Consider the following 24206-nt stretch of genomic DNA (forward strand, 5'->3'; position numbering starts at 1 on the left):
AGTCATGTTTGTGCTGGATACATGAACCTGATGATTCCACCAAGCTGAGGAAATCAAAACGTGAGTGAGTAGCGTTGTGAATCAAATCATCAACATTATGAATAAAAACAAAATCAAGAGTTTGCTGCTGAATGAGCAAGAAATTGGGCTTCTTCTATGCCAAGGCTGGATGTGAAGTGCAGCAGCTTACTCCAGAGAGGCATCATTTTCCCATTCTCCTCTTCTGCGGTGGCTCTATTTCTGAATATGGTGTCGTCCTCCCTCCCCATCTCCCCAGAGCAGTTCAACCTATGCTAGTCCAGCCACTTTCATCAGCAAGCAGCAGTCCTGGACCTAAAAACTAGATGAAAAATTTGGGGGGGGGGTGGGGGGGTGGGGAAGAAAAGAAATCGTAAGTAGTTTTCAAATAAAAAGAAAAAGGAAAGCATGGTTGCCGAGAAATTCATTTAACAAAGTGAATTTCTGAACAGGTCTATAAATGTATTTGTGAAGAATATGTTTGCTTTGTCTTGCAATAATGCATTTAATGTCTTGAAATAATGCATTTAATTCACAGGCATATTTGTTATTCGCTATTACCACCTACGCAGCTGACATGTTGATGACCTTCACCTCTCTTCCAGCTCCCCCAGATGAGCTGAGGCAGGGAGGGAGCAGCTCCCTGGGGACATGAGCCCCGAGCCCCGCAAGGATCTTGGTCACTCACCTGGTGCTGAAAGGAAGCTCTGCTCCCACCTGCTTATACTCTTCCGTGTTTCTTTGCTTCTTGGCATTTGGATGAAGAAACCAAAATCTTTAAGTTTTGTGGAAAGGGGAAACACTCAATTTTTTTAAAACCTCAAATTTTTACCAGTCACCATTTCCATGCTTTAAAATACATTGTATTAAATAATAGTAAGTACCAGTACCGATCCCTGTTTTTTCAAGGATCGCCCCAAACACAAAAGCTTTGGAGATACAGCCTAACCTGATGAAGTCTGGGGAGGTTTCTGGGCCTTAAAATGAAAACATAAAGTTCAACATGATGTACTGCTGCAAGAATTTAAAATTTACAAGAAATATAAAATTTTATTAAATAAAATAAATAAATAAAATTATAAAATATCTCCATCATGGAAGCAGGTTAAGAAAAAATCAAATCTTTTTCCTGACTACTTGTAAAGAAGAATAGAGAACATTTTTAGACAAATATTTTTTCAAATTGTTCAGTTTTCATATGAAAACTCAAAACCTAATGTGTCTGATATTTGACAAAACTGGGGAAAAAATGAAAAATCTGTTAGTGTTCTCTTTTCAAAGCTTTAAAAATGTATATGTGTTTATTTGCTTACCATAGGCAGAACATTTTATCAACTTTTATTTTGGTGCATTCTGGTGGGTTGGTTTTTAGGTGCAAAAATTTTCATTTCCTAATGACCTCCAGTAAACACTTAAGCATGTTCTGGTGCTGGCCAGGAGGTGCTGAGAACAACCTCTCCCTTAACTCCAATAATTTAAAATTTGCAGCTCTGCAGGGTGGCTGTTAAGGACTGCCCGTGACTGCTGGTATCAAGGCAGGGAAACCTTGGCCCTTTGCCACTGACGTGGGGCACAGAGTGGCCACGTGTCCCCTGTTCCCTGGAGTGACGTGTCCATCTCAGTCCTGCTTGGGAATTCCAAGCTAGTCTTCATCTGGCAGAAGGGGTAAATCCAAATTACAGTTTCGTTTTGCGTTTTTTTTTTATTTTTTTTTTTTCATATCCAACCTTCTTTGGAGTTAAAAGATGGAGTGGACAGGGGGTTAGATTTCAGACCATCAGTCCACCTGGCCAAATTTCTTCAGCTATGTTGTGTCCTTAGAACATTTCCCTTAAATGTAGTTTACACACTGCACTCAAAGACTTCCCAAACGTGATAAATGCTGACAAAAACACTTACTGGATCTCGTTCACAGAAGTTAAACCAAGGTGGGGATGGTATCTCACTGGAGTGGAGAAGTGGGACCGCTCCAGAGGTGGTACCCAATCTAAACATGATTTATGAAAGTGAAGGACAAGATAAAGGCTGAATTCATGCCCTTAGAAAAACTTCCTTTGGGGAGTGAATTTCCAGATTACAGAACACAGGCAGAGGGCTGGGCTGGCTGCTGTGGGAGTGGGACAAGGATGCACCCAGTGATGCGGGGGCTGCCACCTGGGTGTGTGGGCTGGGGTGGGACCCCCAGTCTTGAGTCCTTTCCTCCATCAAGGAAGAATTTCCAGGGATTTGGGGCACACTGAGCACTGGCCGGCACGTTGGTTGATTCCTAGCACATTTTGAACTTCTCAAGAGTCTGTGGCTGGATGAAACCCAGGATGTCTTGGATATCCTGGGATGCTGTGAGAGTCCTATGCTCAGGGGAAGGAAGGCTTTCATACCAGCACAGTGTAAGTATTACGCTTCTGTTCATTTATGTCGAAGTTCAAGCCCACCTAATTTCTTAGGTTCAAAAGATCAACTTGGTTTTGCGTATTTTGTGGTTGAAGTTCCACTTCAGAGAAACTGAGCTGCAAGGAGCTCAGTTAAATCAGAAAACAATTCAGAGAGGGAAGGGATTAGGGTGACACAACAAGAAAATTCACTGAAAACTAAACACTAAACATTAAAAAAAATCACAAGATCTATACTGTATATGTATCACCCATTCTGCTCCTGCTACCTACTACAATCCTCTATTGAATATAAAACTGTCTGGGTTTTCTGTCCTTTGGAATTGGAGCATCTTTGTGAAAAGCAATGCAAAGCAGGAATTTAAACGACAGAGAAAACAACTCAGAAGGGAAGGAGCTTTGGGAAGTCTCACAAAAACCATAGATGGAGGGGCCACTGAGATTTCCCTGCTTTGAAGAAACTGGGAGGGTCTCCTCTTGTCTGTGGCCATCATAGGGGGGAAAAAAGTTGTGGCACATATAGCCCTTTGGAAGGAGATGTTTCAGAGACCATAGATATAACATACCCTGTACAATTTGAAACATGATTTGGTTTCATCCTATCTTGATTAGTGAGGGGTAAATCCTCAGCCTGGACTTACTGAGCAGATGGCAATGAGATGCAGATGGTGGTGAGAAGGAGGTGGTGGAGATGGTCTAGCAGTTTGTGTTACCTTCTTCTTTTTGATAGACAAAAGAGGAACTCACAGCCCCAAAGGAAAAATATTCAGTGAGCAAGGGGTGCTATATTCTAAATTATTTAAAGAAAAAAAATCCATTTATTAGTTGCTCTTCTTTAGGCAGCAACACAAATAACCTGCCTGTGTTTTTCTGTTGAGGAGAGACCTGACTCGTCATTCACAGCAGCACAACCCAAGTTTGGCTGTCATCTAGGGGAGTGAATGCAAGTCCTAAATGAATATACAGTGGTATTTCACTTTGAAAAGAAGCGGGTCAGCCCCATTAGATGTGCAGAAGAATGATTTAAAAAGAAACAAGTCTTTCTAAACAAGGATTTCGGTGGAGGGAGAGAACGGGAGATAGCAAGCACATCTAGTCAGAATTTATCCTGCTATCAATGATCAGTCTAGCACGTACATAAAGCAGTGAATGCTTTCTGAAAGTTTTCAAAGACATGAAACACCTTCATCAGCCGCAACACCAACAGCAATCAAACGTTGCTTTACAGCATGGCACCAGATGAACCACTAGGTCCTCAGCATTTTCAGCTCCGGTGCTCGGATCACGGGGCAGCACAAACCGCTCAAGAGGCCAGCTGCCCTAGGCAGAACCTCTGGTGCAAGCTCTTGCAGGTGGGACGTTGTCCTTCTGCAGCCCTGTGACAGTCAGGACATTTGTGTTGCAGTCCTCCTTGCCAGGTGCCTTTATAAATGAGAGGGATCGGGAGCATGAAGAATGTTTGACACTATGAAGTTTTAATAAATTGCTCACAGTAACCTATCTCTTCTGGGATGCCAGTGTCTTTTGGCCTAGAGCAGCTTTGGCCTGGGTTTTCCATACCATGGAGTAGGGTGGAAGGGGCAGTGTAACCAGGCTTCTCCTCCTCACTGATGCTTGATCACCCCAGGCACAGGGCCAGGTGGAACAAGGAGGTTGTAGTGGGGCTCCCCAGGGCTCGCCTTGCATCACACCCCACAAAGGAGCCTGCCACACACAAACCTGCCAGGGAAGAGGTGAAAGCTGAATGCACAGGGGCTTTCCAGGCAGCAGCTATTGCCAGGGGCCAGGAGAGCAATGCGGAGAGCTTCTGGGAGATGCACGTGGAGATGCATGGCTGGTAAAGCCTGGTGGAGGGAGGGTCAGGGATGCTTCTCCTTCCCTGGAGAGCCCGATGGCACAGTTTTCATAAAGCCTTATTTCCAAAGATGCTGAGAGCATGTCATAGTCTGCTAAGAGCAAGCAACACTTGGGTGATGAAAGGTAAGAACTACCAAACATGAGGGAAAATACACAATAGCTGAAACGTTGTCAGGAGGAAACTTCACAATGTCGTGGCCACTTCGGAAAAAGAGACTTGGCTGCTTTTGGAAACGTCTCCCGGAAGAGTGAATACATGAAATTAGAGCAACATTACATTACTGCATCTCCTCCCACCTTCCTCCTCTCCAGGTCACAGCAGCTTTTGGTGTCGCCACTTAAGGAAGGACCATGGCAATTGCGGCGCTGCGTCCGCACTGAGCTGGTCTGGTCCAGAGAATAGCATTTGGGACCCAGTGAAGTTTAGGTAGAAGAAAAATCTTACACCAGCTGTTGGTCTGCAGAGGTGCTGGCAGGAACTGGGAAAGCCCTGCACAAGCAGAAGCGCGCACACACACAGGGTTTCCTATGGGCACTGTTTGGTTTTATGCTACTGGCTTCACAGCGGCTGAAGCAAAGCACACTGACCACCAAGGGCAGATTTGCAAAAGGAGGGTGGGAGATATGCAGCGGCAGTAGGGCGCTTCTTTCCTTTTAGTGACATGGGAACCGCCCCCCCCCCCCCCTTTAAAACATTGTCCACCTTGCTTTGCTTTATCTTAGGAAAATTCTGAATATTCTCTGAATTCCGCCTGACAGTTGATGCTGGGCCACAGTGCCTTCTGAGGAGTTAACAGCTGCAGCAACTGTTGACAGCTGATGCAGCCTAGACAGCCCATTTCATTAACTTTTGTACCAGGTTGCTCTATTCTAATGGTTGAAAAAAAAAAAAAAAAAAAAAAAGGAGAAGATCTCTGCATGCATGGCTACTCTTGGTTAGCATGAACAGGAAGGATACTCTGAAGGGTGACTTACTAGTATGGGTGAATGCTTCCCTTTTGAAGCAAAATAAAGTTTTTTCACATTGCCAGTGATGCAAGCTTGGACATGCACACTTCTACTGAAGGTGCTGCATGCTAGAAAACACCAAGAAATTCCCTCACCCTCTTAGCATTACTTAGCATTATTATTTTTTTTCTTTTGCTGTGGATTGGGTCAAAAAATACTGTGCCTGTTAAAAAAACTAAAAAAAACCCCCAACAATCAAACAACACAAAAAACCTGTGTGTTGCCTTCTTTAGAGCAGATGCAATTCTGGTTGTGACTGAGCGAGAGGGCACCATGGGCTACTGGTCTGAGCAAGATGGCATGGATAACTTGCCACTGGTTTTCCTGCAGCACCCCAGGCCCATCATGGGACAAGTTCATCCTTCATTATCACCTCTGGATATTCAGACCTACCAGACTTACGAAGGCCTCCCAGATCCCCTTGCCCTGCTCCCCAGCTCTTACTGCTTGAGAAGCATACAGATCGCTGCCAATGCTTGCTATAAAGAGCGCATTGTCCACACTGCTAGGGTTTTAAAGCTTCTCTAACCTGTTTCACAGGCATTTAGTCCTTGCAGAAGGGAGAATTTATTTGCAATGTAATGCAATGCAGTGCAATGGTATGAGAAGTAGAGAAGCAATGTGATTTCATCTTACGTAAGGAAAAATCCCGTTACATCTCTTTATTACTACATTTGCCTTTCCACCACGCTGGTGCTGCAGCAGGCTGTCTTGAGAAGGGAAGGGGTGACGAGGGGGAGGGAAAAAAAAAAAAAAAAGAAATGGCCACTTGGTGGCCTTAAAATGCTGCTCAAAGCCCCAAAAAACCAGATCCTGCTGTCACTGAGCTCAGGAGTTTCTCCACTGGCTGCTTCACTGGGGGCGAAGTGTCCGGGCCAGGAGTTGCTTGTTGCACAGGGACAGACAGTCCCCGTCCTGCCAATGCAAGGGGCTGCCTGCTGCTATCCTGCCCCAGCAGCTGTGAATTATGAGGTTTCCCTCCCCAGCTGCAAGGCAATGACTTTTTTAAAGACTTTTGGAAAAGGACAAACAGCAGCATTTAAAGGGATGAGGACAAAATTCCCTGCTGGCACAGCACTTCTTGAGTAATGGTAAATGCTCTACATAAAATGGCACACGTATCGGGGCTTCTGAGGCATCTCTCAGCTGAGGATTTTACTGGCACAGTTACTTCCAAGCCTCCACAGCACTGACAGCACCAGATTACTAACAGCAGTCCCAGGACACAGCTTCCATAATGTTGTTCCCTGTTCACCTTAACTCCAGCCTGAAACCCAGACCAATATCCATTTAATGTGTAATGTAGCTCAGTTTGTCAGGGCAAGCAGTGTCTACATATTCCAGTAATCCTATGTTTGGGGTAGGTGTGTGTTTCCATATCGGATAGTCAGATACAGTCCTCCCTGCTAAGGGCTGGGAGAGCTCCAAGGAATAGTGCTTTATTTTTGTAAGGCGAATGAGGATCATATATTGTTGGAGAAGCAGCAGTACAAGCTATCCTCACTAAGTTGTTTTGTTTTGTTTAAAATAAAAAAAAAAAAAAAAAGAAAGAAATGTCTGACAGGGACAAGGAACTCAAGAACATCATTACTGCTGCCTGAGGGTCATTTGGGAATCCATATTACAAGTGCTGCTCCAGCTCTGCTTGGGACCAATTCCTTCCTCTCCCCCCAAAGGTCCCCTTGAACCAAGTTCCTATGATTTTGATGCTCGGCAGAGGTTGAAAGGATCCTCTGGGAACTCCCAACCTATAAATTTACTTTATAAATTACTTTAAAATATTAACTCGCATTTCCAGAGCACAGGGGCCATTCAAAAAAGGTCCATAAGGCAGAACAGTGTGTTGCAGCATGGAAAAGTGATACGGAGTGGCACAGGAACAGCAGAGTGTCACCCCCCACCTTCAGTTTATGAATGCACAAAGCAGCTACAGCACACAGGACTGACGAGTGCAGGTGCCTCCAGTGCCTCAGGATGAGGATAATTGTGGAAAGGAACCGATGCCATACCTGCAGAACTGGGAAAAACTAATCAGCTCAGCGCACACTTTAAATGAAGCTCCTCAGAGCTTAAGAGAGCAGTGGCTGTCCACCTGCAACATCATCTTCCAGCTACATTTTTGGGTTCCTTTCACCCCTCCACGTACGCAGAACTTTAAAGTACAAAACATCAGTACAGAGAGTGGAAAGCTGGGCCTAACTTTCCACTGCACAGGAGAACATCAGGTGTCAGCAGAGGCTCATGTAACCTACATCTGCAACTCCTAAATCTTGTAATAGAATTATAGAATCACAAAACACCAGGTTGGAAGGGACCTCAAGGATCATCTGGTCCAACCTTTCCTGGCGAAGGCACGGTCTAGACAAGATGGCCCAGCACCCTGTCCAGCCAAATCTTAAAAGTGTTCAAAGTTGGGGAATCCACCTCCTCCCTGGGGAGACTTCCAGTGGCTGATTGTTCTCATTGTGAAAAGTCTTCCTCTTGTGTCAAGTCTGAATCTCCCCAGGAGCAACCTGTAGCCATTACCCCTCCTCTTTTCTTCGTGACTCCTTGTAAACACGGAATCTCCATCCTCTTTGCAGCCACCCTTTGAATACTGGAACACGGTGATAAGGTCTCCCCCAAGCTGCCTTTTGTCAAGGCTGAGCAAACCCAGCTCTCTCAGCCCTTCCCCACATGGCTTCTTGCTCCTCTGATCATCTCTGTGGCCCTTCTCCGGACCCTCTCCAGCCTGTCCACATCTTTTTTGCACAGCAGGGACCAACACTGAACCTGGCATTCTAGGTGCGGCCTGACAAGCACTGAGCAGAGTGGGATAATGACAATTTTAACTCTGCTGGCGATGCCCTTGATGATGCAGCCCAGCATCCTGCTGGCTTTCCTTGCCGTGGCAGCACGCTGTTCACTTGCATCGAGCTTGTGTCCACCAGGACCCCCCGGTCCCTTTCCACAGAGCTGCTCCCCAGCCTGTGCTGCACTGCTGGATTATGTTCTCCCAGGCGCCAGACCTTGCACTTGTCCTTGTTGAACTTTGTAATTTTCCTGTTAGCCCACTCTTCCAGCCTATCCAGGTCTTCCTGCAGGATGGCTCTCCTTTCCTAAGTGTCCACTCCCCCACTCAGTTTGGTATCATCAGCAGACTTCATCAAGGTACACTTGATCCCATCATCCAGATCACTTCTGAAGATATTAAACAGCATTGGGCCCAGTCTTCCCTACTGGTGCAATTCATGCTCTCTTCTCACATTCCCACTCCTCACCTCAAGTATTACAATGGTGCTGGACCATTGCGCTGCCAAGTACAGCTCACTAGCAGTCAGTTTGTCTATACACTCTGGACCAAAACCATCAGTTTGGTTAGTCGTTGTGTTTTCATTTTTAATTTTTTTCTTTTGGTGCATCGAGGTACAAGACTCCTTGAGTAGTCAATGTAATTCTCAAAGAGGAGCCGTTTTCCTTTCATCTTTCTGTTTACACCCAATAAGCCATCTTTCCTGCCCTCTCAGAAAATCCAGAACAAAAAAACCCCCTTAACTCTATCTGACTGTATCATTCTTAGGAAATTTACACTGTTCCTGAAAGTTCCTCCAAATTTTCCTTCCAGCTCCCACAGGTGCCACTATTTGCTTGTAGAGCTTTCCCCGTGATAAAGCAGCAGGAGACCAACAGACCAAAATCAAAGCTCTGCTTGGCTTTCCTCTAAAAACATAATTATGCTTTTCTCTTACCTTCACTGAGCCAGGCCACTACAAACCCCATCAAGAGGAGGTTACAACTGTTGCATCTGTTACAACTGCTCACCTTCAGGGTCTTAACAAGCGTGCCCTGTGACTGTCCAACACACCAACCGCGACAGAAACTGAGAATCATTGGTGCAAAGCTCTAGAAGACTGTAGGAAAAAGAGAAATTTCATGACAACCCAAAGTCATACAGTGATGGCGAGCTTTTCTTTTCCACCACATTCTATATGTTACTTCTAAAGACTATCACAGCAGGCATCTGCATAAGTCAAACGACTGCCACATTTATTGTTCAAGCTATCAGGTGCCAGGAGGATTTTAAACACACCATCTTGCTGGAAGTTCTTTTGAAACAAGATTAGGCTATACTCTGTCCGTAGTCTCGCTTAAATAAATTACCCCTCTCTGGAATGTGATCTTCATAAAATCATCCCACACCTACTTATTATTGGCAGGCGGAAGGGAAGGTGTATCTTAACAGAGGTGTTACTTTTTCTGACTGCTGTGACTTCCCTCCAGGAATGACTTTGCATCTGTGGGGCCTGATAAAAATCATCCCTGAAATGTGAAGCTCCTGTCCCCTAAAGCTGCAACAACGTGTGACAGCCCAAGAATACTGATCACCCCGCTTTAAAGCGTGGCTAAAAAGCAAAACCGCCCAAAGCATCATTGACTTCTGGAAATGAGCATTAAAAGCTTATCTTAGGATTGCACTCGATGTTTAAAGCTTCCCCTCCAGGTCTTCAGGCTTATCCTCTCCCAAACAGAACACGTTCAACATTACCAATGCACAATCAGCTCCCAGTTGCCTGGGGTACCGCTCATCCATGCCACCAGCAAAGCACGCCATGGGGCTGTGCTCAGCGCAGGCTGAGCTGGGCAGGGCCCTTAGCTGAGCCCTGTGCGCTCAGACCGGGGACGCCAGCCTGCTGGGAAGCCAGGGCATGCCTGCGTTAAGCACAGAGCCAGCTGGGATGCATGGGCAGCAATCCTCATCGCTGTGCAGGTTTTACTCTGGGTGGTAGAGACACAGCCCTGTTTATTACTGTTTCCCAGGAGATGATGACCATTACGTGCAACTTCATGGCCAAACATTCGGCAGGTTCTGTTGAAATGGGGTTTCTAGTGTCTCATCCTGTCCCTTGTCAAACAAATGTACTCCTCAACCACAACCTAGCACAGCTTACAGAAGCTCTGCTTACTTTAATTGCAACTACTTGCTTAAAATATCCACTGCCCATTTGCCCTCCCTCTCCCCCTGACACGCACACGGGTGGAACTTCTCTTGCTCAGAGGTTCATGGGACCTCATGAAACACAAAATTAGAATATGGCTTCTTTCAAGAAGCTACTAATGCCTTTCTTCTGTGACCCACAAAGCATTCTTGTAACCAAAGCCACAAAAAAGGAAGTATTTTTAAATGAGCCATGTGGATTGATTCACTGATTACTGTCTCATCCTCATTGTTTCCCATCAGAGCTGGCAAATTACTCTCAGAGCACTCACCAAACCATGCTCTCCTTACTCTTACCTCGGCTATTTCTGCAGCCCAACCCTCACCTGAGTTATTTTCAGCTAGGTAAGTCATCTGCTACTTTCCAACCACCCTAATACGCATGCTTCAAATAAAAAAAAAATGGATAAACTGACTTGGTTGAACCAATGCACATCAGCAGCAGCAACCATCTTCATTCAGCCTTGAAGGGCTGGAGGGGTTGAAACAGTCCTAATCACCCAGCTTAGTGCTGGAGGCAACCATGGAGAGATCAAGGAGACCTTGGCCATCAGCAGAAAGACAGAGGGTTCTCCAATACACAGTTTGCATCTACTCTGGTTGGAAATTAAAGGCAGTTTTCCTTTTTAACGGAGGTGCCCACAGCGCTGCAAGTGCCCCAGCACTGCTTGATGTTCAATATGTTTCAAGACACCAAGGCTACCGAATCACCCAAACTGAGGCACGAAGGGTCAGCCCCCCTCCCCCCACTGACCTTCCCCCAGAAATGACCCGAGAAGTGGCACTGACTGCATTTCACACAAGCGCAATGCATTTAGAGAAAAACAGCGAAGTCAAGGGGGAGTCCCTTCCTCTGCTGCCTGGAACTTCCAAGCTGTCTTTGGAAATGAATCAAATTCATGTCTTCCATGAAACAGTCCAAAAGTAGCAGCAGCAGCAGCTTGGCCAAGGAGGCGCTAATTTTGTTCCTCCTCCAGTTCTCATCTGCCAGAACAGCTTTGATTAGATGTATTCACCATATGCACTTTCTTTCCAGAACAAGCCTAAGGGAAAATCAGGACACAACTTATTTCTATCATCGTAACCATGCATCCAAATATAGGAAAGAGCGGAGATTCCTTTTTTTTTTTTCCCTGCAGACTTTTTCCTGGAGTGCATGGAACGTATCTCATCAGATCTGTCACCAGCCTTTACCGCGTCACATTTAGGTATTCCAAGGCTTTAATTTTTTCCATATGTTATTCCTCCTCCGCTTGCCCCCCCCATCATTCTTGACATCACAGACACATTACATATCCTTACCATTTAATTTTTAACCAAGATTTATGTTCAACAGATGCACCTGTGGGATGAATTTTGTCTAAGGCAGTCACACCCAGAATTCCTCTGGACCTCTACTTCACTCCATCTTTTTCCATATGGAAAGACAACAACTGCACTTTATGTAATTCATGTTGGAATATAGCGACTGGTACCCCGGGAATCAGACCTTGATTTTTCCCTATTCCCATCAACACCCAGCAACCATCCCATGCAGCACAGTGCTTCCTATGCAGGTGGGACTGGGGTGCTGACAATTCGCAAGAACCCACCACAGCTCCTTACCTGGCTTCAGAATCTCCCTGTTACAAAGCTATTTTAATACCCCTCAGATGGGGGGGCAGATACTCCATTTAACAATACACAACCAACATTCATGCAGTACTTTTCATCGGGGCCTTCACAGAACTGTACTAGGGAGTCATAACACATCTTCCCCGTTTTACCAGAAAAATGAAGCAAATCTGAATCAAAGCAATTTGCCTAGTCACACAGCAAGTTGTAGGAGATTTGGGAACAGAATCTCAAACGCTTTCTCAGTCCAGCGTTTTATGGATGGGACAAAGGTGGCTGGCTCAATATGCCTCTTTGATAAGCCAAACTCAGAAGATTTTTGCATCAAAAAGGACTATTGAACTTCTTATCCTGTCTTACTGCATTCACAGGTGCTCCTGTAACCCTTTCTATGCCACTTCGGAAATTCACGTGCGTATCAGGGATGTATAATTCTAAGAGAGAAAAGCCCAGCTAGAAAGACATGAGATCTCACAAGACATTTCTACAGTGCAAGCAACTTGATGTAAGGTGACAACCTCAGCGAAATAAAGGTCAACCCTAAACATGTCAGCAGCCCCACCTCAGTCCCTTGAACAGAAACTAAGGTTAAGGAAGAGGAGGAGTATTTAAGATTATTCCAGTGATAGCCACGTGCAGAGCGCACTTGCAGTGGATTAGTACGTTACTATAATATATCCTGGTGTGTTATGTATTGTGACAAACCTTTTCCCATTCCTCCCCCAAACTTATTACCGACGGTTAACTGCGGAGTCATACAGCCTTACCCAGCTGAGAAAAAACAGAGGTGTTCACCCTTGCACAGCCTCAAAGATCTGCAGAAATGCAAATGGGTTTCAGTCCTCTCAAACAGAAGAATAATTATTTTCCCCATGGTAAATAGTAGCACTAGCCAGCAAAAGCCCAGTCGGTTTACTTGTGTGCAACAGAGGCATCCTTCCACATCTTGCAAATGGGCCCAGGCTGCAGACTTCTGCAAAAATGAGGCTTTACTCAGAGGACACAAGCTGTTGCATGACATATCCTACCTCCCAGAGGAGTGGAGATCTTTATCAGGTCTAATAAGGACCTCACTGCAAACCAGTCATTAGCGAGTAAATAAACACACTGCAAACTAGTCATTAGTGAGTAAATAAACAATCTATGAACAGAATCTCATGTCCAAAATCTGAGGATTTGACCAAAGTTTGAACAGCACTATGATTTGGGTTTTTTTTGGGGGGGGTGGGGGGGGTGGGGGGGGGGTGGGTTCTTTTCTTCTTTTGAGACATTGAGGGATTACTTAAATAGTTTTGCTGGGAAAGTGACATGCTGTAAGGCTTACTTGCAAAGACTTCCAAAATGGAATCCTTGGGAAAACAAGCAGTAAGCATGCATAAACACAGCCGTAATTCTGACATCTTCAACGCACACTTTCTCCAAGCACAGGGCAGAGTTTTCCCTTACTTCCCAGCTTTCAAAGCCCCATCCTGCCTTAAAAAGCAAGGAATAGCAGAATCAAGCAAAACCGCTGGTTTTAATCGGCAATCTGTATAGATCCACCAATGAACACTGGCATACAAATAAAAGTTTAATATCCCTTTCTTTTAATTTTTCAATTGTCAGGTTCAATGCTGTCATGGATCAGTGTTACTTTTCCAAAACATCCAGTGCTTTCCAGGAGCCAGACTGCCACAGAAGATAAGAACATCCACAGAAGTCATGGCAGGCTTGGCAAACAACCACCACCACCATAACAGGACAGATGGGTAAATAGCAGAATTGTACTTGTTAACGCAATCAATTAAATTAGCAACCAACTTCTTTTACTGAAACACACTTACAGGAAATACACTGTTTGCAAGCCACACATTGGTACTCACTCATCCTGACTCAAGAGTTCTGGGATAAATAAAGAATAATAAAAAAAAAAAAAAAAAAACATCACACATACACACACCCCCACCCAAAAAAAAGAAAAAAAGGTAAAAGGAAAGGAGGAAGGGAAGAGATTAAAGAAATTGTAACAAAAATCCCATCCCCCATATCTGAAACTAAATAAAAATTCACTTGCTTTCAGAGAAAGAAGGGAAGAAGGAGAATCAGAACTCAGACTTCTAAAGAGACTATTTGTAAATGCATCTGCCCAGATCTAATGATGGTATGAATAGATGACCAAGCGAGCAAACAACACTTTGCACTTCAAGTAGCTTGGATATCTTGGTTCCAATATCTCTATTCATAGTTTGATGAATAATGGAGGGTACAAACCTGCACATTCATATCTGCCTCAACTAAAATGGAAACTGGTGTTTCTGGCTGAAAATCCCATTCTTCGGACTGTTTGCAAATGATTTTTGCTCCCAATTTACTGCAGGTGTCTTTGGCTCACACAGCAGAACTAAGTCTCCTACAAGGACTGAGCTATGCATTCAGTGGCAAAAAGATCTCCTGCTCATGCTTCATTAGATGCCCACTCCTAATAATTCTGCTAGAAACTACGTGAAAACTACAGGAAGTCATCTTGCTACTCACAAGCTACTCCCTTTTGGTAAACTGCGGTTTGTTGCATAATTCACTAGAGCAAAGCACACATTCAAAAAATGTATAAAGGAGAATTTATTCCCTGGGTGAAGTCAGAAGAGTAATACTGGACAGCAGCTAAATGTAGCAATGAAATAGTTAAACATATAGGAGCTGAGGCACATGGAAAACGAGAACCACATTTAAAACTGTGCTGAGAACGAAGTGTGAAAATAGCTGTTTCTGTCGCATGCTTTGCGTCTCCAGGGGTTTCTACAGAAACACTGTACGGTGCAAGATCATCTTCCTCATGCTGTCTAATATTTTCTAGAGACCATCTAATTTTCCCTCTACCAGTACAATCTTCTTGAGGAAGCGGAAGGCCTCTCGCAATTTGCTGGCAAAGCCCAGACTCCTTTCAGGTTAATGAGCACATCTAAGGACATGCGGGTTCGCCCTCTGTTTCCCTCACTTCACCGCAGGGTAGGACAGGACTACCCGAATCAAATCCGAACTGCCATTTTCTAGGCTTCACAACAGTTACATACGATACTGCATGAAACGAGATACACAGTTGGGAACAGTGGCACGGCACCATGGTTGCTCGCGGCACAATTTTTACATGCGACATGGATAAAAATTGCCCTTGAGCAGTGCTCAGTGGTCAAATGGAGGACAGAGCGGCAGTGCATTTTTCATTTGGAAACGGCAGTTTTCCTTTGGAGGCAGGGGGAAGCCTCCTCTAAAACTTAAAGAGATTTTCCCAGTTCACAAGGGATTATGTTTTAAACGTGTTTTCCGTCTCATCAATGCTATAGCACACATCTAAGACATTGCTACGGATAACAGGAGAAAGGAGGTAACTACACTACTAATTCAAGCCTCACGTAGCAGGCTGCACGGAGTTTAAAGTCTTTTCATAGGAAGACAGGAAAAGGACTGAAACACGCTAATTAAATTAGAGCCATCCCACTGACACTGAGGACGAACTGACGTATCCTATGAACAAGGGCATCTAGCACATTCAGAGCTACCTACAGACACATTAACTTTGTTCTAGCAGAGGATATTATTAATTAGTTGAATCTCTGAGATCCCTTAGGAAACGTCCACACATTCCCAGCCATCTATAAACTTAACAAGTGCTGGGAGAGGGAGAAGAGGGAAAAACAAAAAGATCCAAAACCCACAGTGGTGCCTCAGCATCTAACTCGTCTTCATGATGAGGAAGTCCCACTGCAAGAACAGTTCGGCCTTCAGCAACGACTACAGTGGCCATGAGATCTGGCTACTTAGGTATGACTGGTTATACTTTCAGGTTGGTGGGTTTTTTGTTTTAGGTTTGGGAGTTTTTTAGTTGTTCAAATGCCAGAATTATCCTCTTAGCAGAGAGAGTGTCAAACCAGAAATTCAGTGTTATCTGTGTGAATTTAAGTAGGGCTTTTCCCCCCCTTGCACTGTTAAGTTTTTAATATTTTTTTTTCCCCCCCCGAGAATCATCATCTGCCACTTGCATCAGCTTACTCCAACAAACAGTTACTGAGAACCTTCAGTCTTGGTGGTCTGTAAACTAGCTAAGTTTTACAGCCAATTAAGCTCTAAACCAGTGTGCTATGGAAAAGAAGGTGTTTCAAAAGAATAAAAAAAAAACTTGGATTCACTGCATACCCTGTCACAATGATGGGCCAGCAACAGTGAGTAAGAAAGCAACATGCAACATCCTCTTGTAGGACTACTATCAAGAGATTCTTGCGCTGCAGATTCTTGAACTCACCTGGAAGAACTTGCTGAAGAGAGGGGACATCTCAAGGAGTCTGCGTGCAGGAGAAAAAAGTAAGCTAAAAACCAAAGTGAGTTAGTCTTGTACTCTTGCAGGGATACAAACAGTGAGCAGAAGTCTTCCAGACACTATCATTGATTCCAAGAAATACACAAGCAGATCAGGTGTTAACATTTATTTATAAAAAAATTGTAGAACGTATTAAATACAAACATTTGGAAAAAGCAATCAAGGCTTCACTAAGATGCCCAGGAAGAGGAAGACAGAGAATCAAGAAGCTTACCAGGTTTAGAGTTTTTAAACTAGCTGAAGTAATTACTATAATTTTTCACTGACTTATTTATAGGCAGTGGCCATTATAGCAACCAATGTTATTACTATCCTTTTTAAAAAACAGAGATATGATTTGCCATATCTTCCCACTCAACCACAAAATGTAAGGAAGCAACTCTTTCCAGGTTAAAAATCAGGGTAATAAATACTAATGCATTTACCCATTACCTATATTGTATAACACCAAACATTTGCTTATAATCACACATGGGTATCAAGTTTAGCCAAAAAAAAATAATAAATCGATTATACATTTCAAATCTGGATATCCAGTAAGGTGTTATAAATTTTATACATTTTCCAGTGAACATCAAAACGAGGACAATGTTTTAAAGTACGGAAACAGAATAACTGAATGCATCACCTACACTATAAAGGCCAACTACTAAGAGATGGACTGGGGTCTAACCGTGTTCCAGATAGCTGGAAAGTCCTACAAACTGCCACTGAAAGGCTGGTTGGAAGACAAATCATGTCACGTTCTCAGTCTGTGTTAGCTCCCCTCCCTTTCTAAAAGGGCCAAAGGTGAGAACTGTAACTACTCCCTCTTCTACACCTTGTGGTAACAAAGTAGTAAACTATCATTCTGCTCTCTACATAGACAAACCAGATCCAAGTTTTCTTAGACTGCTGTTGCTCTTTTACCACTTAAATGCAGTGTGTACAGACCACTAAACAAGATGTAGAAGCAAGACTACAGAAAATACCTCTTCTGTCTTTCAAAAAGAGAAGCACCTCCACTCGCTGACAACATGGCACTCCCTCCATCTTCCTGCTTTACCCTGTATCTGCTTTCGAGCTGCAGCATAACGCACACTGATGTGGCTATATGGCCCTAAAGCCAAATTCAGTTCTAAAAAAAACCCTAAAAATCCTATTTGCAGGACTGACTTTTTGGGAATAACCAAACTATTATGAAATAATCAAACAGTACAGAATAATCTCAGACACATGAACACCAACAGATGTCTCCTATTCTGCCTTGTATTTGTCAGAACAGAAAGAAGAACTACCAATTTACCAGCACTCGCAGGGTTACTACCACAAGGACGAGAGTGCCAAAAGTTTTATGGGATACACAGTGCTGACAGTCAGCTACAGGATGGACTGACTGGATACCTGCAAGAGCAAAGGCAGAATGCTTCCAACAAAGCTGCCCTTTGGGGACAGGCTGAAGTTGCACAACATATCCTATTATGAGTAGAGGGCTGAACAAATGGACCAGCATCCTGAATGCAAGTCAGACCCTCTTGTCGAGGAAAGTGTTTTCCAATCACCACATCTGCCCTCAGAGCACACAGGGGACTGCCAACGTGGGCACTGCTGTGCTGGAATCCCTAAACAGCCAGTTATTTGCAGATCAACAACTTCAAGAAGATCTAAATACTTCTCTTACCAGGCAAACACAGAGCAGGCTGCTGGATATACCAAATAGGTAGTGGTTCATTTAGCTACAAGCTTGAAAACAAAAGCAATTCCAGCACCTTTCCCAAATCCAACAGCATCCCTTACTGCAACACACGACTATGCTACTCTTGCTGTGCTCAGTATGCTGAGCGCACTTAGTGCAATGAGAACCCTGATGCAGGCTTGGACTCAGATGGAACAGGACAGTTCCACCCCGTTCCCTTTTTTTCCTTTTTGGCAATTACTGATGCACAAGATCTACGTTTCACAAGCCATAATGTATTTTTTTTTCCTGAAGATGCTTAATTACAGGTATTTAACAGCCAGAGACCCCGAAAGCCTTGCTCCCAAATTCAAGGAATTCACTGCCACCCAAAGCAAGCTGGAAATCACATGAAGGGGATGGGAGGTCAGAGTACCAAAGAAATTGAAAGATACAACAATCTTATTTAGTATGCTGCCTCTGTCTCCCTCAGTGCTCAGCTTTCAGCACAATACACACCACGTTTAAACAAATGAGAGGTTTGGGTTTGTTCTTCTACCCTGGCTGTTTGGGAAGTATTTCTTACTTTCTAGAATCTTCAAGAAAAATAGGCCTTCTTTCCTCTGAGTCAAAGACAAGAAATCGTGATCTTGGCATCAGTGTCACCCCCCCCATTACACCCTCAGAAATCAGTACACTGCCCAGCATCCCCGGTGACATATTTGAAGTTACGCTCTTACAATACACTTGAGTCAGGCAATGGCTCCGTTCCAGAAATACACAACGTTACCAAGAGTGGAGTACAGCCCCTAGCTTTAACCTAGTTCAAAATATATTTTACAAATGCATTCCTACAAATCTGATCACAGCAAAATACATAGTGGTTTTAAAATGGCAGAAAGTTGAACTCAAACAACTGAATTTTTCAAACCAGTGAGAAATATGGGCAATTTTAAAAGAAAACAATAAACTTCTCAAATACAGACATTTGTGAAATATACACGCCACGCACACACTCTCACACGCACACGCACCCACTTACTTCACTCAGTGTCAGATTAAGATTACACAAGGCAATTTTCAAGGTTGCATTTACAACCACAACAACAAGAACAGCATTTTTGAGGTAGCTGAAGTCAAAGAGCAAACCACAGCACAAGCAAAGAAGCAGGTGCTCGCACTCACACCGAGCCCACTCTTTGGAGACACGTTATCATGTGCGCAGGGGCGTGTGTTGAAGAGGCACGTGTTCCGCAGGGAATGACGTTCAGTGGCACTGGAGACCGGATAAATTATTCTCCAGAGAAGCTTATGTTGGGAGACCAGAAGCACGATCAAGGGACCACGGCTTAAATCACTGCACATCAGCTGAGCTGTGGTAACAGTCTTGGTGCTTTTGGTCTGCGGCAGTTCTACTGACAGCTCTGTCTCACGTGCACTGAAGCAGTACAACTGTGGCAGTTGAAGATGTTATTACTCAGAGCTGTCTGTCCCACTTCTCTCCTACATGCTACTGTTGGTAGAAACGTACGTGTACCCATAGCTCACCTGCTCCAGTTTTCAGCCTAGCATTCGAGATGAAGCCCACCTCCACAGTATTGCTTGCCAATGGACTGTGAACAGGAGCAGCAGAGACACAGACTTGAGTCCCCTTCTTCAGGTGCAATAACATCTTTGACACATGAATAGCGCAGAGATGTCAAACTGCCACAGCTTGAATCACCAGACTTCATCTGAGCCCTTTGCTAGCCTACAAGGGAAGGAGCTGAGCTAACCTCACAGCAAATGCCAGGCAATGTGGGCACAAGGGGATAACAGCTGTGGCTGGCTGACAGACTGGCTCAGCCACAGGAACAGGATCACGTCTGCGGGCACACCGAGCTTGATCCTGCCCAAATGACAAAACTGTGTGAAACACACTCATACACATACACATAACGTAGTTTTTTCATCAAGAAGCTTTCTACAAATCAACTGCTTGCATGTTTACTGCTGAGAGTCTTGAAGATGGGATGGAAATTATGGCAAGATGTTTTTCAAAGGTAGAAAGAAAAAAAAAAAAAAATCAACCTCCTAGGATTAGGTCTCTGTTGTGTAGTTGCTGTATGAGAGAGATGGCACAGATGAGAAGTTGTTATTCCACTGTCTTCCTCCAGTATTCTGCTGCAACTCTGCCTGCTCTTTATATTTGCTCAGAAGATTTTTGGCTTCTTGCAGATCCTGAGAAGAGTTTTCCCCATATTCTTCTTTCAGCCACTGCCTGAACTGCAGAAATTGAACACACATACACAATTTGATGGAACAATAACATGAGACTGATGCAGAAGTAATACTGCCTCCTGTCCCACAGGATTTCAAGAGCCTTTAAGAACACAAACAGTTTAAAGAAAAGCACTCCAAATAATGCACGTCCTCCAATAGCAGCACAGAATACACAGGCACAGGAACACATCTGAAATCACCGAGATCCCTTAGATCCCCCTAAAATGACACACTTGCATAACAGCTTGGCTGACTGGAGTAATACAGAGTAAGGACCACCCACTGGGCAAGGACATCCTGGACTTAAAAGCTCCCCCTTCCTCTTGCATAAACAGACAGTGAGATGAAATAGCGTGGAAGCTAACACGATCAGCCAACTAATGCAAGCCACAACAGGCTGCAAGAAAGCTGCAGATCAGGAAGTGAACCACTCATATGGGTTTTTTATCCTGAAGCCACAAACACCAATAGTAGAAAATACACCGCAGATATCAGGAAAGGTATCTTTCTAGGAAGAAAAGAGTCTAGGAGCTTTGAGAACTATAGAATAGGACTCTATACGTTACTAACACGGATGACTGAATATGGCATATGGTAACAGATATACAAAGTCCAGTTGAAGGTCAGTCCAGCTCTATATTCTGGGATGAGAGTAGCCAGATGAAAATGCTGATTTAAAAAAATCAGACAATAGCAAGGCAATAATGCTGGGACTTCTTCCCTGGTCATTTCCTCAGCTTCCAGCAATTTTCAGTTCAGGTACTTTCAGAGGCTGAGGCAGTATTTTTGTGTTTGACAGCAAGAAATTATTTTTTCTATCATGAGATCACTTTTTGAATCCACAAATTTTTACCACAATATATATGGATTCCAACAAGCTCCATAAGCACATATTGTGTAAAACTCCCCCCTTTCCTTGATTAGCACCTGCCAATTGACAGCTCCATCTCACATTACAGGAAAGAGTGGACATCACACCTGTTCTATTTCTCTATTCCACTCAGCTTCATAGACCTTTGTCACATCCATTGTCATTTCTTTACCAGTTAAAGAATCTGAGTCCACTTAAGTCATTCCTGACACTCTTGTTGCTCTTCTCTGCAGAAGCAGCAAGTAGACACAGACCCCAACTGTTCCATCCCAGTGGAGATAATGTTCCTTTTGCAAGCCTTAACTTTCATAGCTTTGTTGCGTCTGGGTCTCATGGACAGCTTTCTCCATAAAGATCATTTACTAGGACACTGGGAGACAAGACTTCAACAGAGTTACTCCCTCCCACTCCTAAAAGATCATAAGGTCCTGAGTCAAAACTGAAGCCTCAGGCTACTGTGAGGAAGTTTGGAGTTGGTGCAAACCACATTGTGACTTCAGTGACTAAACCCCTTCCTGCAAGACCAAGATCTAAAGGACCCCATTCCAGAACCCCCCCAGAGTACCACCCTGTAGTGGCACAGCAAAACACCCAGGCTGCAGAAATCAGAAAGAAGTTCACACCCTCAGCAGATGGCATTATTCCACTGAAATCAGGTGTGTAAACAGACACCTGCTAAGGATGTGGTCGCTATTAAGAGACAGTAGGAAACTACAGCCCAGCCAGTGACTACAGGTGGATATTTCTTTTTGCAACCTACTGCCTCCCCCTCAGCGAAAAAAAGGCAGAGTGTGCCGTCCATGGTGGATGAAAAAAGAGACGTTACTGTCTTTATCAGGCTATTTGCATATAGCCTTAATTGTCATTGCTGTTAGCCCAGACCAATTAGAGTAGAAATGACTGTAAGGGAGGAAGGAGACAAGTCTGGAAAGTCCCCCTCTGACTTCTGTCTCTTAAAAATCGGTTACTCTACCATTTACACCAGTTCCAAATGATCCAGGAAACATTCAGTTAAATATTAAAAAAACACAAATGTTTACAGTTGCAAAGTGTATCACGCAAAACAAATGGTAATTTCTAAACTATGAGCTTTCTGCAGCAGAACAACAGAGATGGAATAATAAAAAAACCAAACCAATATCCCTTGTCTCAAGTATTTTGCTTTCCGATTTTGGTTTGCCTCTGTTGTTGTTGTTGATTTTTAATCCGCACAATAAGCACAAAAGCCCAGAGAACAGCAATGTGCTGAGCAATGGAAAATGGAGGGGACAGCCACAGTAGCTTGTTAACATAAGTGGAAGTCACCTATCACCCACGGGGAGCAGGTCTTTTGCGTGGGATGGTTCTTTTTAGGGGTAAGAAACTGATTTTTGTTTTATGAAAACCACTTTGCAGTCTTACTGTTCTCTCAGTTCTCCTAGTTCTACAAAGCCTTCAAAGGCTAAGAAGAAAAAAGGGTCGGATTTGAGACCGCCCTAAATATCAGCAAATTTATTCTCAGACAGAGAACTGTGGGGGAGCACAACATATAAGTCATAAAGAAAACCTAGTTTAACTCCTGGATAGCAAAGGTATCAGATTATGATTTCTTTCCTGCTTACTATTCCAAATGAACATGTTGAGGGGAAACCCTTGTTTTTATACAACTGGTACTTATAGGTTTGTCTTTCTGCTGTGTTCTAAGCAACTCACTGTTTAGCTTTTACCCCTCTCTAAAGGTGTCAGTCTTGTATTGTGCCTTATTGCACATGAAGCAGTCACTGGACTGAGAGAACAGTTGGGCAGGAGATGTTTCACTATTGTGCTTCATTTCTTCTCCCACCCAGCATTCCCTGATGCCTTCAGTTCTAGCTGCACCTCCCTAGTGGAGCAGGCTTAGCCAAGAAGCCACTCCCGCGAAGCAAAAACTGGGAGTGAGATAAACCACCCAGGCCACAAAATAATGAGAAATAGCCCACGATCTGACTTGGTGTCGTGTTTCACAGCTCATTCGTTTGTAGTTCATTTACCTGATCAACATCATGTTTTTCGAAGTCCTGTAGCTGCCTCTGGAAGCCCATGTTAGGATTGGCACAGGATCTTGCTGCACGGACAACAGACAGTGCATCTTCCCAGCCAAAGTCTGTGATGGTCATGATGTAGGCAACCACCAATGTTACACTCCTGGAGACACCTGCAAGGCTGCATGAAAAAGGAGGTACAACAAACTGAAGTCGTGCTGTAACTCATCCATCACAGTTAAAAGCATCACTTCCCAACATCACAGCAGGCTGCTGTGTCGCTTGCCACAATGAAGAAATAGTACAATATTTGAGTAAAAGGGGTTTGGTGCTGCTTTTTCAAATGTATCAGAACAAATCTATGACAAGACAGAGAAAGTGGGTTCTGAGTGGTAATTCCTATGAGACTGGGAAGGAAGAAATAAGTATTGAGTCTTCACAAAAGCAGGGGACAGTGCACAGGTTCTAAGTTAGATTTTGGTTTTAATAATCTAGAAATAAGTCACCCACTTTCTTCTCCTTATATAGATCAGAGCAGCAAAATAAGATCCTTCCCTCTCCACCACAAATAAAGGCTTCAGTTTCATGGGGTCAAAACGAACTTTAACTGAACTGCTAAAGTACGTATATTTGGTTGCCTGAGTTCTTTTCCTCTTTCTGCTGTCCATGCACTGCACAACTTCAACTCTCAGGACTCCAGCTTCCCCATGTGAAACACTGGGATAAAGTAAGAATCATTTGCTATTACTGGTTGGACAGCACTTGACAAAAACTCCCAACTATTACTATTTTGAGTATGAATAGTATGTTTGAGTTACATTTGTCCCAAGCACTTTTACTTAGCATTTTAAGAAAATTTATGCTTTTGAAATGCTTTGCAAATTCAAATAGGTTTTTTAGAACTCTAACAGAATTCAGACTAATTATCCCTGTTTTACACACATGGAGACTGACCAAGTGACATGTGCACAGCCCTATCACGAGTCAGCAGCAAACTGAGGCTTTATGCTCAGGGCTGTGTACAAGTCCAGTGTTCAAATCACAAGATGACTCTGATTCCAGATATAGACTCAGATATGTCACTTGGTCATAGTCTTTGTGCTGTATGTCCAATAGCAGAGAGCAAGAAAAAACCCAGGGTGGGATTTCCTTTTCTGTTCTCTACAGTCCCAGGAGCACCTCTCCAATCACAGACTAGCTGTTAAC

The 24206-nt window shown here is 43.8% G+C and overlaps 1 protein-coding gene across 9 annotated transcripts in view; it reads right to left on the reverse strand.

Annotated features, from left to right (window-relative positions):
- Positions 1-16304: 16304 nt before the first annotated feature.
- Positions 16305-24206, reverse strand: part of DUSP22 (dual specificity phosphatase 22) — a 76816-nt gene continuing 68914 nt past the window's right edge. For all 9 annotated transcript variants that reach the window (XM_037380481.1, XM_037380480.1, XM_037380478.1 and 6 more), the window contains 2 exons: positions 23010-23181; positions 16305-20132 (listed from right to left, as the gene is read on the reverse strand). In XM_037380481.1, the coding sequence (XP_037236378.1) occupies positions 19947-20132; positions 23010-23181 (358 nt within the window). In that variant the 3' untranslated portion in view covers positions 16305-19946. The remainder of the gene's footprint in view (positions 20133-23009; positions 23182-24206) is intronic.

This window comes from Falco rusticolus, chromosome 3 (assembly GCF_015220075.1).
Source record: "Falco rusticolus isolate bFalRus1 chromosome 3, bFalRus1.pri, whole genome shotgun sequence".
NCBI classification, from domain to species: domain Eukaryota; kingdom Metazoa; phylum Chordata; class Aves; order Falconiformes; family Falconidae; genus Falco; species Falco rusticolus.